We start from the raw sequence: 17355 nt of genomic DNA, 5'->3' as shown, positions 1-17355 counted from the left end.
ACACACCCACTAAAGAATTTGCATACAGCTTATGCGCTTCCCTATATTAACATACAGTGTTGCATTTTAGATTCTACAAAATCTTACAAGTTCTTTCCTAGCTTCTTGACCTTTGCATTCTCTATCAGCAGAAGGACATTGTTTTATCAACAGGGATTCCCCTCTAGCTGGCTAAGCTCTTGTTCTTTGGCTAACCAGTACTCAGTATCCTATGACTCAAAGCAGGCTTTCATTGCTACTTCGATTCTAGCCTTCATATTTTTAGAATCTTCTGCCAAACAATCACATTCATAAGGTTTCCCTGTTTCACTCTCCCCAACATCACACAACCTTTTTTCTGGCTAAGACCTTGGATTGTTTCCTAGAAAAAAATGTAGTGTACTGATTACAAATCAAAATGTAAAAGATAGAACTGTAACAAAAATCACAGAGGAATCAAATCAGGGAGAATCTGATTTATAGCTTTGTATCAGTTTACTCCCATCTAGCAAGACAAAAAGAAGAAATACAAACTGTTATGATGGCATTCCCAAACTGAGTTTCAAGCAAACTTCCAAATCTCTTCATTAGGTTGGGACTAGTTTAGTTTCAGGCCTTCATGAGAAAAAAATGTCGTTTGTGGAGATTTATTACCTGTCTCAACCCTTCTAAAAGCAAATGTATGAAAATTCGATCTGTATTTTCCAAAAATATCTTTTGAAATTTCTTCATGAAACCTCTTTACTTCTTCATTATAATTGCTGTATGTGCTTCATCAGAATTATTTTTATAATTATTCCTGCATTTCTACCTGCAATTTTTCGAACTTCTTGGAAACCTGTTGTAACATCCTCCAGTGACCTTTAAACCTCAGATAAAAACTGGATTTATGGCATAAAAACTGTGGTTCACTTCTGTGAACAATCCACTCTTTAGGGACATGCAATGTAGCTAACAATAAATCTTTCTTCAGGTTTCATACTTTCTTTCTATACCCTAATTTCATCTTTGATGTACTATAAATCCCAGTAACTAAGATCTACCACTGGGCATATACCATTTCTACTCAGGATACAGAGGGGACATTCTCTGTCCAGTGGGATAGAAGCACAGGAAAAACATAGGAATTTTTCCACCAAGCAGTTTTTAAGGATGGCCTTTAAAGTTTTTCACCAGAGAGTGCAAGTATTATCTTTCCTCAACTCCCAAGTTAATTATATGTTCATAATGCCCTCAAATTTTTCTTATTCATTTAAGTAAAAATAAATTTTGAAACAGTTCTTTGAATAAGGGCTACCTCCTCTTGCTGCAGCATCCTATTTTGAAAAAACATATCAGCAACATTTTTTAACCATGGAACACCTAGGCACTTACAGTGTAGAAAAGAAATAAAATGGAAGAAAGAATTATGAAGAGAGGAGAGAAGGAACAAAAGGGAGGGAAACAAACTATGACATACTGATTGGATTTTTTTTTTTTTTTACAAAGAAAGACGCCTTTCAAACTTAAAGAGTTTTGAGAATATTTAGTGTTTCTATAGCTTACTCTGCATTCCATGTATTCTTATAGATGATTTTTAATTCAGTACATCCATGCATGCTTTCCTTGATCTTCCTTTTTAAATCATGGGAAATTGTTCCAGGGATTTCTTCTTGCCTAAAGCCAGCAGCACAACATGTGCAGGAATTGATATATCCCTTCATTCTGTGTTAGAAGCTAGTACAGTGAAAGATTAAGATGTTTCTCCAACTTACCAAAGTATATTTTTAATATAAGCAGTAGCGCTTAAGCCCAAGCACACCAGAATCTCCTAGCAGAATGATGACTAGGTAAAGGTTTAGGAAATGAAGACTGTTGACTCAGCAGATTAATGCATTTTTTTCCTTACTCCCAGTCTCTCCTAAAGTAATACTACATCAGTAATACTACATCTATTTAAGATTTAATGAAATTAGATTGTACTTTTATACCCCCAGGGTTATTCTCCCCTGTAATAGTTGTATTCTAACAACAGGATGGGTAGGTGAGAGAAAGAACTTTCTCTTAACTATTGGCCACATGTTTAAAAAAGTAAATGTGATTTTTGCTTTGAATAACAAAGACAGCAGAACACTAATTTTTATTAAATCCAATCTGTATGCCTACACTTCCACTGAAGCTTTGTGCATTTTAAAATACAATTTTTGCAGAGAATTGGAATTAATTATAACTACAAAAGTTGGTGTACATCTCTCACAGCATGGTTTGGGTCCATCCTTCTTCACACTGCTAAGTGCAAATTGCTTACTGACAGAACTAACATCAGAGTTGAAAGCACTTTCATTCAGGCAGTAGGAAGTACAATGACATCTATTATTACAGTGTTGAATAAAAATGTCATTTAGCCCAACCAATTTGACACAATACTGGTATACTATAAGCACAGGATATTTTAGGTTGGAGAGGAGATCAGAAGGTCTTGAGTCCAACCTTCTGCTCAAAAGACAGCTAGCTATAGCAGACTATGTTGTTGTCTGGTCTCAAAAACCTCCAAGAATGGAGACTGCACAGCCTGTTGTTTGACTGTCCTAGAAGTGAGAAAGTTTTTCTTTATATCCAGTCTGAAATTCTCTGCCTGTTTTCTGTTGTCTTCCTACCATGCACCAGTGTGAAAAGCATGTCACCATTCTCCATGTAAATTCCCTGCAGGTATTAGAAGGATGTTACCAGCATCCTGCCCCCCAAAATGCTTTTCTCCTCAAGGATGAACAAGGCCAGCTCCCTCAGCTTCCCTTCCTAAGGCACGGTGCTCCAGCCCCCAACAGAAGGTGGCACTCCACTGAATTTGCTCCATTTTATCCATGTCCTTCTTGAATTGGGGGAGGCCAAAACTGGGGAACAACCTCCTCCTTTGATCTCCTAGCTGTGTTCCTGATAATACAGCCCAAGATGCTACTGGCTGTCTTTGCAGTGATGGCATCCCTTCAGCATGCCTAAGACCTTTGGATGGCACATCCTCCAGTGTAGCTACTGGTATCCTAGTGGGGTGTCACCTTGTGATGATTTGGCATTTAGGAAAAAAAAAAAAAAAGTAGAAAACACGGAAATGAAGGCTTTGAGAGAGTGGCTGCTGGGAGTTTCTTCTCTGCCTGAGACCTGGCCAATAGCTGGTCATTTCTGAGAATTGACAGCAGTTTTGGACCACTGAAAAGTAAGATCACTTTTGTGAATACCACCTTTTAAACTTAAACCCAGGAACTTCTGTCTCTCTTTGTTTCTGGCTTTGAAAGGTAACGGAACTCCGGCTGGCTCCCACTCCCCCCGCCCCCAGGCCCGCATAGCCTGGCGGGGTCTGGGCTCAGCCTCCTGCAACTCAGGCGGGAGATGGAGCCTGTGGTGATCCCCCCTGACCCCAGGCTGAGGCCGAGCTGTGCTGCAGCTCTTCCGGGAAGCCTGGGTTTTATTCCAGTGGAGTGGCTGAAGCCTTTCCCGGGGGGGCCAGGCTCTCCTGTGTCCCTAGTCCTGGGCTGGAGCAGGCCACAGCTGCTCACCCCCACGGCCGGCACAGACAGGTCCAAGTTGAAACCTGTTGGGGGTTAAGTGTCCTTTTTTAAGTTCTGGCTTGCCCGTGGAATTTCTACCCATTAGTTGCGGGGACAACCTAATTGTGAGTACTTAGTGGGTCCTTGACAAAAGACAAAGAGTGGCCAGGCCCAGGGGGGGAAGGGGGGCAGGAAAAAGGAGGGTTGGAACAGTTTGGCGGGCTTTCTTCAGCTTTGGAGAAAGACATTTTTGGGCTCAGAGCTATTGCGGTGGAGAGAAGGGAATTCCACCATCACCCAGACGGAGCTGCTGCTTCTTTTCCTTCTTCCCTCTTCCTTGGTGGCCTCGCACCCCCTGTCCTGCTGGGACGTGTGGCAGTGCCAGCCACTGCTGCAGAGCTGCTGATACACCTCTGCCACCGGCCCAGGATCTCAGCTCATCCCTGCTGTTCCAGCCGACTGTTCCTCAGAGCCCTGCAGGAGCACCAAGACTGACTGCCCAAGGGGGTTTGTGAAACAAAGCCTCTCCTCCATCCCGTCTCAGCCAAGAAAGCTGTCACGGGGTCCTTGATTCTGTTTTTCTTGCTAATGCTGTAGTTACTGTTGTTTGTTTGCCTTGTTATAAATACTAGTAAAGAACTGTTATTCCTATCCCCAGATCTCTGCCTAAAGCCCCCTTGATTTCAGAATTATAATAATTCGGAGGGAGTGGGTCTACATTCTTTCATTACAAGGGAGGCTCCTGCCCTCCCTAGCAGACACCTGTCTTCTAGAACCAAGACAAAACCAGTTTGCTGTCTTTCTAGTGCTGCCAAGATGAAATCCGACACCATGAATACCTGCCACAGCTTGAGCCAGATTTTAGCCCTTTCACTACCCAAATGAGACCTGCAGATTTAATCCCTTTACAGAGAGAGGGGAAGAGAGTGACCAACATGTAAAGAGACAATATAAACTATCAGAGTCAATAAAAGAAAGAATCAAGCCTCAGATGAGAAGAGAATGAGGAGATGTTTTAATAAGCTGAAATATTCTTTTGGTAAGGCCATGGAAATGGACAACAGTGTTCTGAAAAATTCCTTTAATTCATGAAAGAGTATTTTGGGGGGAATGAAATATTTCAAAGTGGAGATCTGAGCAAAGGTACCCATTGATGAAGCTGAGCAGATGGTGGAGTCATTGTGTCCCATGAAATGCTGGAACAGATAGAGAAGTGAGAGTTGATGAAGACCCTTGGCCCCCAGAGAGAAAAAAGAGAAAATCTCAGTTCCCAGACATGATCACAGAGACAGATGAAAAGAACCTTTGCCTTTGAATAACTCATCCTTAAAATAACACTCCTTGAGTTCATGACTCATGAATACATATCAGAGTGGTGTGAAAATGGGAGGAAGTCATGATAGCAGAGTTTTCTAGATGGCTGGCAGCATAAAAATGAAAAGCCATGAGAAAAACTGTTTACTTGTGGAGAACTCTCCATGAAATGACATGAGAGAAATCCTCTCTCTAAAAAGACTGATGAAAAGACTATTGTAGAGTTGGTATTGTTTTAACCACCAGGTTTTGTCTCTATGTTGTCAGTTAGACAAGGGAATGGCTGAGTAGTGGAGAGAAAGGATTCCTGGAGGTTTTATTCTGTTTCTTATTCTTGTAGTTTTGTTAATAAACTTCCTTTATTCCTTTTAAGTTTTAAGCCTATTTTGCCCTTCTCCTAATGTATATCTCACAGCAAGAAATGAGTAAGTTTTCTGGTGATTTTTAGCTAGTGCTTTAAAACCATCACACACCTGTACACATGATGGAGTGTGCTCCTTGCCCTCCTCCAGGTCATTGATTAAAAAATGTCACTAAAGGAACCAAAATGATTCACACGAATGTTTCTCAGTGTTAGAAAAGGAAAAAGGCCACTTTATTCTCTGACTCCAGTATTTATAGATTCTCGACAATGACCAGGGGTTGGACAATCAAGTTACCACCTTCCCAAGCACATTGGTCATGTGAAACATCCATCAAAAGATGTTTCTTAGAAGGAATGTGATAAACAACCCATGTTCGTAGAACTTTCATGGGAAAGCAACTAAAACTATGAAAACATTATCAGAAAGCTTTAAGTCTCAGGGTGACATCTCACCCTTTCTCCTTTAAAAAAGAAAAAGAAAAATGGACAAAGAAAATTAACAATGTTTTAAACAATCAGAAGGCTCTAATTTCAGGGTGATATCTCACCCTTTCTCCATCACAAAAAACAAAACCGAAAACTTTTTCAGTGTCTGCTTGTGGAGGAGCCATCAGGGTGATCACTCATGTCATTTGCCTCTGAGTCATCATCCGATGGCCTATCCATTTGATGATTTTCTATTTGGTCACGGTCTCCAACCTGCCTGTCAGCCGGATTTTTCCTTTGCGGTCGCAGGTCAGGACGAATGGACTTTGCAGGTACCCAGCATACCCCAGTATCTGTGGATACACACACATACCCGTGCCCTGAAGCAATAAGGTCATAGGAACCTTCCCACTGTTTGGTGACTAAATTCCTCACTCGAACCTTTGCTTGAGGCTGATGCATCGCATCTGAAGCCCGCAATGAAAGGTGATGGTTCAACACGACCGGGTTATTGGAGTTCTGCGGCACTGTGAGGTGATTGAGGGTATATAAAGCTTTTTCCAACTGACTGTGTGGGGTTTCGCCCTGCATTCCCTGTTTTTGCTTCTGTAGAACTCGTTTTAGTGTACCATGAGCACGTTCTACTATGGATGCTAAATATGAGCAAAAGCAGGGAGCACAGTGCCTGTGGAAAAGCAGGCCACATAACTTTCTCCGTCTCACCTGAGAAAGTGGCCTGGGAAATCATAAGGAGGAATTAAAACAATCCTCTGAGACAGAAGACAGCCTTGCAGGTGCTGATTGTCAGTTTCTTGTTTTCTTGCAAGAGAAGGTCGAGGGGTGGTGTACCCCACTGACCAATGATGCTAATGTGTTAGTTTACTAACCAATAAGAGTTTTACTTTTCTGTACTTCCATGTATCAGTCTATAAAAGAAGATCTGAGGTAATAAGCCTTGCTCTCACAAGAGAGTCCATGTCATGCTTCTTGCCATTCCCAATAGTATGACATTCTACAATAGCTTGATCTGTTGGAGAATGAGGGATACCACACTTGTGTGACACACCCCACAGCTGCAAGAACTGCCGCACCTTCTGAGAGGTGTAAGCAGGACCATTACTGGTCTTCACAGCAGAAGGTATGCCAAAGAGGGCAAAGGCCTGCCTCCAGTGGGCAATTACATCGCAGGTCTTTTCTCCTGTGTGAGCGGATAGCCCACATTGCAGAGGAGAAAGTGTCCACACTGACATGCACATACCAGAGCCAGCTGAACTCGGCAACTTGGGTGACATCTGTCTACCAAAGCTCTGAGGCACTAAGACCTCTGGGGTTTACCCCTGCCAGCAAAGGTGCAGCAAGTGCATGACAGTCATCACAAGACTGGACAATGTCATGGGCCTCAGCTGATGTCAACTGAAACTGCTTCTGCAAAGTATGTGCATTCTGGTGGAAAAACCGATGCGATGCCTTGGCCTGTGCAAGCATATTAGCCTGAGTCGCAACCCACTCTGGGTTAGCCAACTTGTCAGCCCTCACCTTACCTTCTGCAATGAACCCTGGCAAATTGGTACGACTGCTCACAGGCAGAACATAGTACAGATGCACCCGGGCCTGAATGGCATACCACAGGGTCTTCAGTAAATGAAACAAGTCAGAATTACTGACTTCCCTCAAAACTGAATGACCCAACTGCTGGGCTATGTCGGCCACATAGGCGGAATCTGTGACCAAATTGAAAATCATCAAATGGATGTTCCATCGGATGATGACTCAGATGCAGAAAACGTGAGTGATCACCCTGATGGCTCCTCCACAAGCAGACACTGAAAAAGTTTTCGGTTTTGTTTTTTTGTAATAGAGAAAGGGTGAGATATCACCCTGAAATTAGAGCCTTCTGATTGTTTAGAACATTGTTTATTTTCCTTTCTGATTGTTTAGAATATTGGTCATTTTTCTTTTTCTTTTTTAAAGGAGAAAGGGTGAGATGTCACCCTGAGACTTAAAGCTTTCTGATAATGTTTTCATAGTTTTAGTTGCTTTCCCATGAAAGTTCTATAAACATGAAAACATTATCAGAAGGCTTTAAGTCTCAGGACGACATAAAAAAGTTGAATAGGACAGCACTTGGATTCTTATCATTTCTATACATCACATTAAAACTACCCTCTGAGCCTGACATCCTAGCAGGTTTTATAGATCCAGCTGCCCACCCATATGGACCCTATATCCTAATTTGGATATATGAATAATGAGAGAGACAGTGTCAAAAGTCTTGCTAAAATTGAGGTACTACTTTCTCCTCATGCACAAATCCAGTCATTTTAATACAGAAAGTAATTAGATTTTCAGATGAGCTTAATCCTTGAGTAATCCATGCTGAATGCTCCAAATCACCTTTTTCTCCATCATGTGCCCAGAGAAGTGTGCTCCAAGGAGGTGTGCTCCTTGACTTTCCCAGGGATGGAATGTCCCCTAGACTCTTGCTCCCCAGGTCATGGAATCATAGCACTGTTTAGCTTTGAAAAGATCTTTAAGATCATCAAGTCTGATTGTTAACCCAGAACTGATGAATCCACCACTAAACCATGTCCCTAAGTCCCACATCTATATGTCTTTCAAATACTTCCAGGGATGCTGAGTCCACCACTTTGCTGAGCAGCCTGTTTTAATGCCTGAATACTCTTTCAATGAAGAAAATCATCCTAGTATCAAATCTAAATCTCCTCTGGCAAAACTGGAGGTCTTTTCCTCTGGTGCTATTGCTTGTTATTTGTGAGAAGAGACTGACCCCGACCTGGCTACAACCTCTTTTCAGGCCGTTGTAGAGTGCGATAATGTTCCCCCAAGCCTCCTCTTCTTCAGGTTAAATGATCCCAGCTCCCCCAGCCACTCCTCACAGGACCCTTCACCAGTAGTCTCGTTTGTAAAATTTCCAATGTTTGATTACTTCAAGACCACACAAACTTCACAGCTTCAAAGGAGAATAGGAAACAGACACCAAAATGGGAGTTCACAAAATAGCATAAAACATATTGTCATGGCTAAATTAATCTACTCAGAAAATGTAAAAGATAGACAGGTGATTGTGTCAAAGAGGAAAAGCTGATATTCAAGGTGCTGCACATGTATTTCACAAGTAATTAACAGAATACTAAAACTCAAAGAACTCATAAACTTTTGCAGTTACCACAGCAATGAAATTTCATACCTGTGGCAAGATAGATGATATGGAAAAGCATGTCCTTCCCCTGCACAACATCCACAACCACATGGGAAAATCGGCTGTTGTCTTCCATGAAGTAAGGAATTGGTATAACTGGTTGAATAACCTCATGCATTAAGAAGAATTTTTGTGCATCTTGAAGATTTCTCTCAGTCAGATTTATATACAAACCCTGGTCCATGGTGCCACACTGTAAAAACAGAAATGTAGCATAACTATATGTGCCAACAATAACAATGGATTTACTCTCTGATTTATAGCACAAGAAAATAAAAGCAAGATCATATCTTGTAATGACAAAGTAAAATTCAACTGTCAGGTCCCATTTTGGTGCTATCCAGACTGTCCAATGACTCAGGAAGCTCAGTTTTCCTAAGACAGTACTATGGAGGCTCCCTAATTCTAAGTAAAAATAACTATATGTATATATATATATATATACACATATTATATATATAATAACAATAAAAAGAATAATTCTAAATAACAATATGGAAGAGCACTAGACTGACCAGCACAAGTGGATTATGGAAATATTTTGTTGTATCCTATGTTCACAGGGCAGGAAGGAGAAAAACTACCATTCAGAAAACCAATTTATTTTTGTCGTAATACAAGCAGACGGGACTCAGTTTCTTCATGCAGAAAAGCCAGTCTTTAATGTTACAGACCATTTTTATACAGTTTTCCAAGACCTTGCATTTTACACTAATTGGCTCGTACCTTTCTTGCCACTCAATTCATTGGTTAGTAAATGGCATTTTATATGTCCATCAAATCTCTCTATTCCTGGATAGTTTACATATTTTGCTCATTGACTTCCATGGGATAGATTTCTTGTTTTTGCAGGTGTGAATGGTTTTGTTACCAGAATAGATTGTTGTGCTAACTGGTTCTCATTCTCATAATTTTTTTCACATGGCAACTTAGAAACTAGCTGCTAGCTTAGCCAGAGTAGTGGGGCTTAAACTATATTTTTACAAGGCCTTTCTTTTTGTAAGGTATTACCTATATGCAAGAGATCTTCTGACTAGTTTTCTTTATAATTTTCAAAGACGTCAGTGCTGAAGATTTAACAAATTTTCAAAGGAAACCTCAAGTCCTAATACAGCCAAGTTCTGACAGGAATCCCAGGTGAAAGTGCAACATGCAGTTCTAGAAGCTTCTTAGGACGCTGTCTTAAGTAGCAAAAATGGACAGTGCAGAGCTCTATTAAATATTATCCATTGCAAAGACTTTTTTCTTTTTTTTCTTTAAAACTGACCATATTTTAAGTCTGAAAACTGTGCTCTTTTCTTACAGGAGAACATCCACGAGCTGCATAAAAAGTTTCAAACACAAATAAACAAGGCAAAATAAGTGGGAGTTAATTTCAACATATTCGTATGCAACTGAGGACACAAAAGAGAAAGCTTCTTAATGTATGGGAATATATATACATTCACATGTTTACTCAAACACAGTTGCATCAGAGAAGTAAAGCACTACTTCACAACATTTATCAAATATTTGGGTGATGTGAAAGGCATAACTAAGTCACCATTTAAATTCTGCTTTACTATGTCATAAATCATGCCATGAATTACAGCATGAGCAAAATAATAGCGTGTAAAACCATACCAATTATTTTTTAATATTACCATGTTTTCAGTCCAAATTTGAGTGATTTTTCCAAATCCACAAATGCTAAAAAAAGTCAAACAAATTATTTCATAATGGGGAGATCAGATGATGAAGAATGATAAATTAACAACTGGCAGGAAACAGTTACTTGCCCTGTGTGTCAGACCAGTGAAAAAATAAACCACTCCCAAGAAGTTGTCTGGATCTATCAAGCAGGAAAAATTCTAGCTCAATACTCATAGTACACTGAAGTGCAAATGGTGCTTGGTCTTATGATAGACATTGCCCTGTCTAAAGAGAAAAGCAATGATTTCAGAAGAAAACAATGTTCCTCAAAACTGGGACTCCAGTAATATTCTAAAATGGAAAATATTTCATTAATTCAATCTAGCCTCAGAAATACAAGGTCTGATGTAACTATATCTACACAGCAGTAGTCTTCATTCAAATCACATACATCTCTCTGTTGCTACAGAGTAGGTGAATACTCAGAGGATAAATCTACTTCTGGGACTAAACAAACAGAACTTCTTATCCATTATCATAAGGACTCTACAAAAGAAAAGTCCTTTCTTGGAAGGAAACCAATGACTCAGTCAATTAATATATCTCAGCCATGTGAGATGTGTACTCCAAAATCACAAAGTCAAGTTATAGAAAATGGTTAAAGCTCTAAGCATTAGACTAGCTTCTAGTAAGCATCACTGCTGCAGCTATGGAGCCAGAAACATAGCAGAAAGTTATTCAAGGGAATAAAAAGCAGCATTGGCAAAAGAAAAGAAGCTGGACATCATTAGAGATACCTAAAGGTCAGTTGACATCAATTGCCTTCAATATTGTGTTATAAAAGGTCACATTACAGCTTTTAACCCCAGCTCTACCTTCAAAGCTGTTTGTGGCTCAGTGAGATATGATACAACTGTAGTCACCGTTCTTGTAAATTAGATTAAGTATCAGCTGTATCACAATCAGCAAGGTATCTAAAAAATAAATTTCAATGCCTCTCTTGACTGGGACTTGGAGACATACACTAAAAGTACAGCAGAGACTTAAACTGTTTTTACATGGCTATCATGCTGTCATCTTTCTTTGTAAGCACCATTCAGTATGGGCTGCTCTCATAATAATTAACACCACATTAATGCAAAGTTTGTAGGGAGAGTTCAATAAGTTTTATTAGATATGCGTACATTGTCAGAAAGGTGGTAAGAATTTTACATAAAAGCATTTTTTCAGGCTTTCTCCTCCAAAAATTTAGCCTTAGACCCTCTTCCTATCACTATTTTGACAATACAAGAACTTCTGCAACAGGTGAAAAACTGTATACAAATACAGCCTTCTTCTGCAGGCTTCTGGTGTACTTAGAATCTTGTCACTTAGCTGATGACAAACATACTACTTAGGAAAGGTAACGTGGCTCTAGCCCATAACCTGTGCCTTATTTTCCTTCATTTGCATAGATCAGGAAGTAATTAAAATTGCCTACAATCCCCAATGGGTGATTTTTTTCATGCTAGCAAAGATCTTACGATTCTCACAAGCTAGGGAAGGCTGTTCCTGGAGCAGACATGAACTTCTAAAATTGCATTGAGATTAAGGGAGGGTAAAAGGTGGGTAGAGGTGACTATACTTAACTATCTTGATGAAAAGCTATTGTTGTTAATCACTACATAAATGATGCTTTTTCTTCCATCTCTCTTGCAAGAAGCACACTCATTAAAATTGTCCTAGTAGAAGTGGTGACAATGCAAAAAAATGAAAATAATGCATGTCTGCTTACTGAAATACCCCTTTCTTTTTGTAGAGTTCCTCTAAATGACCCACCTTGACTAACTGGTTTTACACTGTCAGCCAGCTGCAGATTATTGCACCCTCTGAGGCCAACAAATTCAAATGAGGGGCAGAACATATCACAAATTATTTTAATCTGACTCTTCAAGGAGTATGGCCCACCTTGTACATGAAAATAAATAAAATTATGACCACTTCTCCTGTACCACCTCCCTCTCACTTTCTTTTTTCTGCCAGACACCATTCCATTTTTTAAGTCCTAATAACACAAATACACAAATAATAGCAGTTTGATCATACTTCAGACAGGAGTTAATGTCACCTTGACAGATAACTATAATGTTTTATTTTGACAGAAGATTGAAGATAAGCCTTTTTACTCCTAACCTTCAAAGTACATCTGCTTTTCAATCCAAATTATTTTGTGGAAGGATAAAATTAAAATTAAATACATTGAAACAAGGGGGTCTTCAAAGCACTTTTTTTATTTCAGTGGTTTTTTAAGGTCTTAGGCTACAACAGTGCAAAACTGGATTTATGCTTTATGAACCATACAGTACTTTGACGAAAGCTCACATAAAATATTGATCTTCTCCCATGTATCCATACCTGAAAATTAGGGTTAGGATTGGGATATGGAAGCCAAGCAGAGCGAGAATTCTCCTGGTATTTGAAGGGTCCATTAAAGGTCTGAGTTATGGCACTCAAATTGAAAACACAAACTGCTGAGGCTGCTATGCTGTTCCTGTGAAAGAAATACATTAACCTACTTAATAACATAAGAAGTCAAATTGCTGAAAAAGAAACAAAGAAACAAACAAATGAACAAACAAATAAAAACTCTTCAATCCTTCAAGTAATTAATGAAGCAGATATGATCAGCCAGGAGATGATATCTCAAAATAATGATATATGTTGAGCTGATTTAGCACAGTCATTGCATTTAAAATATTTGCCAGCCTTACCAAGAAACCACTGTGGGGAAAAACTCAGAACTTCCTACTTTCTGCTGCTGCTCTAATACCATACTAAACTTCTAATACTGCTACACTTCCACACATAGTCACATGCACTAGGGAGACCTCTTTTCCAGGTATAAAGTTCAGGATGATATTATTCTCAGGGTTCAATCAAGTTTCCTCCATACAACAAATGACTGCATTACATAAGTAAAGGTTTTCTATGTGTGGTATGTCTCTATATCCTATGGAATCCCTGGAAAAGACACATCCACAAAAACAGTGTCTTCCGAGAGATGTTGTACAGCAATAAGAATGCAAGTTGCAGAAATTCATTAAGAGCAAACAACTTGGACTGCTTACAGATAATAAATACACACAATAAAAATACACAGATAATTCAGCCTTGACACTTACTCGACCAGCTAGCTCATTACCTCAATAGAAGCATGGGACAATGTTATTGATAGGCTGATTTCAAGTTCAAACAGAGGACCTCAGCCTATCCCTTTGAAGCTCAGATGAACCCATGTCACTGGACACTGAGCTAGGCAAAGTTTAGATCTTTAACCAATCACAACTCTATGAAGGGAAATTTGAAAGCCCTATAAAAACGTGTGCCTGAGAATAAAATCTGGCTGTTTCTGCATGATCTCAGCATGTGTATGTTGCATTCCTGTCTCCAACAACAGTGACACATGAAGTTCTACAAGGGCATGAGACTCATGTTTACAGATTTTTTTGGATAGTCTGAAAGAAACAAAATCAGTTTTTCATGAAGCAGTGGCTGTAGTGGACTCGATAGTCAACCACATATAACAGGTGCAGGTTTGGCTGTTAGAGAAATGTTTCAATGAGTCATGTTTCATGTTTCATGAGGCAAAAGTAGCCTTAACAACAGCAAGTCCATTTTCAGCAGAGCCAGGAAGCACCAGGAACACCATTCCCCTTTCATGGCTAAAGCCGCCTGGATTTTCTAGAGCAGAATTCCTCTGCTCAGGCTTTTCATGGCAGGTACATGTCTAGGCTACTTTGATTTCTCAAGAAAGATCTGATTGGACAGTGTATGTGGTTGCCACCTGACAAATACCTGTCTTTTAGTATATGAACTAACTAGGAAAACAGAGCAACAAAATCAAAAGTACTGATCAAAACAACAGCAAATTTTCTTATCCCCAGTAATCTCAAAGTCTCTGCTATTCTATTTAGATAAACAGTGTTTAGATTACCTACATTACTCCATTGCAGAAATAGGCTGAGCTCATCATCCAATGTCACGAATTAGGAATTGCCACAGCCTGGTGCAAGCATCTCATCACTAGTCTTGTTCACAGCCTTCCAGCCCAGGGATGAGATTGAATCTGGAAGATGCCTAAATGAGCCTGAATTCATGCTTACTGTCTAGAAAGCATAGGGATTATAATTCTTTGGCATTAACTTGTGAATGTTTCCATCTGGTTAATGGAGATTTATAAATGGTAGGTATCTCTGTGTTCAAGGGTGCCTTACGTATGTGTTGGGTATCCAAGGACCTTTTAAAATTCTAGACAAAACTGATTTACACAGCAAGACAGTACAAGAAGGTCAGAGAAACAGAACTCAAAACTGGAAATTGTTCCAGTGGTCTGAACATTGGGCTGCACATCCATAACACAGAGGCTGCTCTCAATGAGCACCATTTAAACACCAGTCATGTAAATTTGTAACTTTACAAAGGACATTTCTGAGGTAAATGTCTCTTTTTTGCTATGTCCATCCAACTTTTTAATATTTTACAAATGTGAATTTTTAAGATCAATTTGTACTTCTATTTTTTCCTTTAATTTTACCGTATTGATATAACAGGTTCACTTAAAATTAGGTTAAATTCTTGGTTTGACCTTCAAACTCACGTAAGAATATGTTAGGACTAAATTAAAACACATAAGAGCACCTCTTGTGCTGTTTTGGGTAAAGATGAGTTCTTTATAACATGGTCAAATTCCATCATGTCAAAATCATGAATGTGTCACATTACAATTAGAAATTATTTATTTTATAAATACATAATGCATTTACATAATACAATAGTAAAGATAAAAATTAATTCCTTTTTATCAATAAGTGAAGAATATGACAGAATAAACACAACTAGCTCCCTGCAGTAAGGGAATATCAAGAATTTATTCCTTCTTTCCTGTTTTCAACAATTCACATGGGAAACATTTGGAACTGATACTTGTTCACAGAAACCAGTGGATTGGGCAAAACAGTAGCTTGAATTTATGTTTACTTGGCATATGCAGAAGAGGGTAGCTCAGAAGTTCTAGGGTTTTTTGTCACAAAGAGCAAGAAAATAAAAGATATCATTCAGTTTACTTACACATTAGTTGTAAAAATCCCATAGATCAAGTCCAGTTCTGGCAAGAAGAAAGTACTCTGAAGTTCATTATAATAAAATGGAATTTCCCCAGGGCGAGAGCAGTTCACACGAGCTTTCATGAAGGTAGTCCAGGTATCCTCCAGCACAAACTTGCCACCAATATCATTTTTGCACACTCGGGCAGCACGAGAGAAAACTGTTTTCCCACAGTCATGTTCCACTGCATTTTCCCGGAAGAAGAAGTAAGTAAAGTTCCCAATGTCATAAGATGACACAAAATTTGGTTCTGAAAATAACAAAAGGAAAGATCATTTATTGTCTTCTTGTGATACATGCACTCGTACTAATGCGGAAGTTGGATTTATCTTCAAGCATTATATTTAGATAAAGACACTTTTTAATATCCTTTAGGGATTTGGCACCATGACATCTGAATAGGCTGGCTCATGTCCAGCTGGGATTATGAGATACATGATCATGATGCACTGGGATTGGCTGGATAGAGTTTTTTTCATAGTAGCTAGCATGGCACTGTGTTTTGGATTTGTGCTGGAAACAGTGCTGGTAATTCAGGGATGTTTTTGTTACTGTTGAGCAGCACTTACACAGAGCCAAGGCCTTTTCCTTCTCACACCACCCCACCAGCACAAAAAGCCAAACTGCCATCTGTGGTCAAACCATGACACCTGGCCTGACAGGTTTTCCTCTAGGTGTTTACAATATGACTGTGCTGGGCAACCTTGGCCCAGCTCATTTTATTCCACCAGCAAAAGTGTTTTGGAGTTTTCATTCTTCACATAAGGGCACAGTGAATTCTCACAATGTAATTGCTTTATCTTTTAACTCTGTTTCTGCTTTGCCATCATGCCATTACTCCAGATTAGCAGGATAATGGGTTGTAATTGATGGTGACTAAAAATGTGCCCAGAGGCTGTAACTGAAAGAAAAGAGAACTTTTCTCATAGGAATATTTTATGATAACTGCATTTCAACCCTATCTTGCTTAATGCTTTTGAGACCATTACAGATTTATTTTTTCTTTCTTTAAAAAAATGAATGAAAGCTGATCAAAAACTGATCAAAAAACCTGAAAGTGATGAAGGAGAAATTAGAGAATATAAAAAATAAATATAATTAGAGAAAAATTAGAGAATGTAAAAAATAATCTGGAAAGCAACAGATGGCAATACTTATTGAAAGAAAAGATAAAAAGGAACAGTTGATACCAAAGACAATAAACATATGGCCCATTTCCTGTAAGGATTACTAAAACTGAGGAAAGTCCATGACCTTAGAAGAGGCTGACAACTTGATAAGCTCTTAAAGGAAAAATAAATTTGATACACAGATTTGTGAAGAAGAGCCCCACTAGTAAAAGGAACCATTTTAGAACACTGATACCTCTGAGAAACAAGAAAACTTGTTTCTCATTTCCATTTTTTTAATTGGGAAAACAAATAAACCAGACTATTTTAAAAACATCTGTTGTGAGGAAGCACTTCAAATAAAATTAATAGGTGAACATTTTTTGACAGCACTATTGTATAAGAGAAAAAGACTGCTTTAATTCAATGTAAGCATTTTACAGGAGTATCTCAAACCTTTCAGAACTCTGGGGGGGGGGGGTGGGGGGTGGCGCTAGGTAAGCAAGCAAGCTGGCACTGCCTTACAGCAGTCCAAACTGTAAGAAAACTCTTTTTAAAGACAGATCAGATCCTGGCTAGTCTGGCCTCTTGTGCTACTTCCATCTCTATCTGCTGTGCTGAGAGCTCCTAGAGCAGGTTTTCGGCAGC

At 39.2% G+C, this 17355-nt stretch overlaps 1 protein-coding gene across 1 annotated transcript in view; it reads right to left on the bottom strand.

The window, feature by feature from the left end:
• The window catches only part of SEMA5A (semaphorin 5A), a 412149-nt gene that overhangs the window by 145809 nt on the left and 248985 nt on the right, over positions 1–17355 (bottom strand). The window contains exons 8-10 of the mRNA XM_058831651.1: positions 15563–15848; positions 12851–12986; positions 8813–9017 (exon numbers count right to left, since the gene is read on the bottom strand). Of these exons, the coding sequence (XP_058687634.1) occupies positions 8813–9017; positions 12851–12986; positions 15563–15848 (627 nt within the window). The remainder of the gene's footprint in view (positions 1–8812; positions 9018–12850; positions 12987–15562; positions 15849–17355) is intronic.

The sequence above is a fragment of the Poecile atricapillus genome, chromosome 2, assembly GCF_030490865.1.
Source record: "Poecile atricapillus isolate bPoeAtr1 chromosome 2, bPoeAtr1.hap1, whole genome shotgun sequence".
NCBI classification, from domain to species: domain Eukaryota; kingdom Metazoa; phylum Chordata; class Aves; order Passeriformes; family Paridae; genus Poecile; species Poecile atricapillus.
This window is presented reverse-complemented; position numbering and strand designations above follow the sequence as displayed.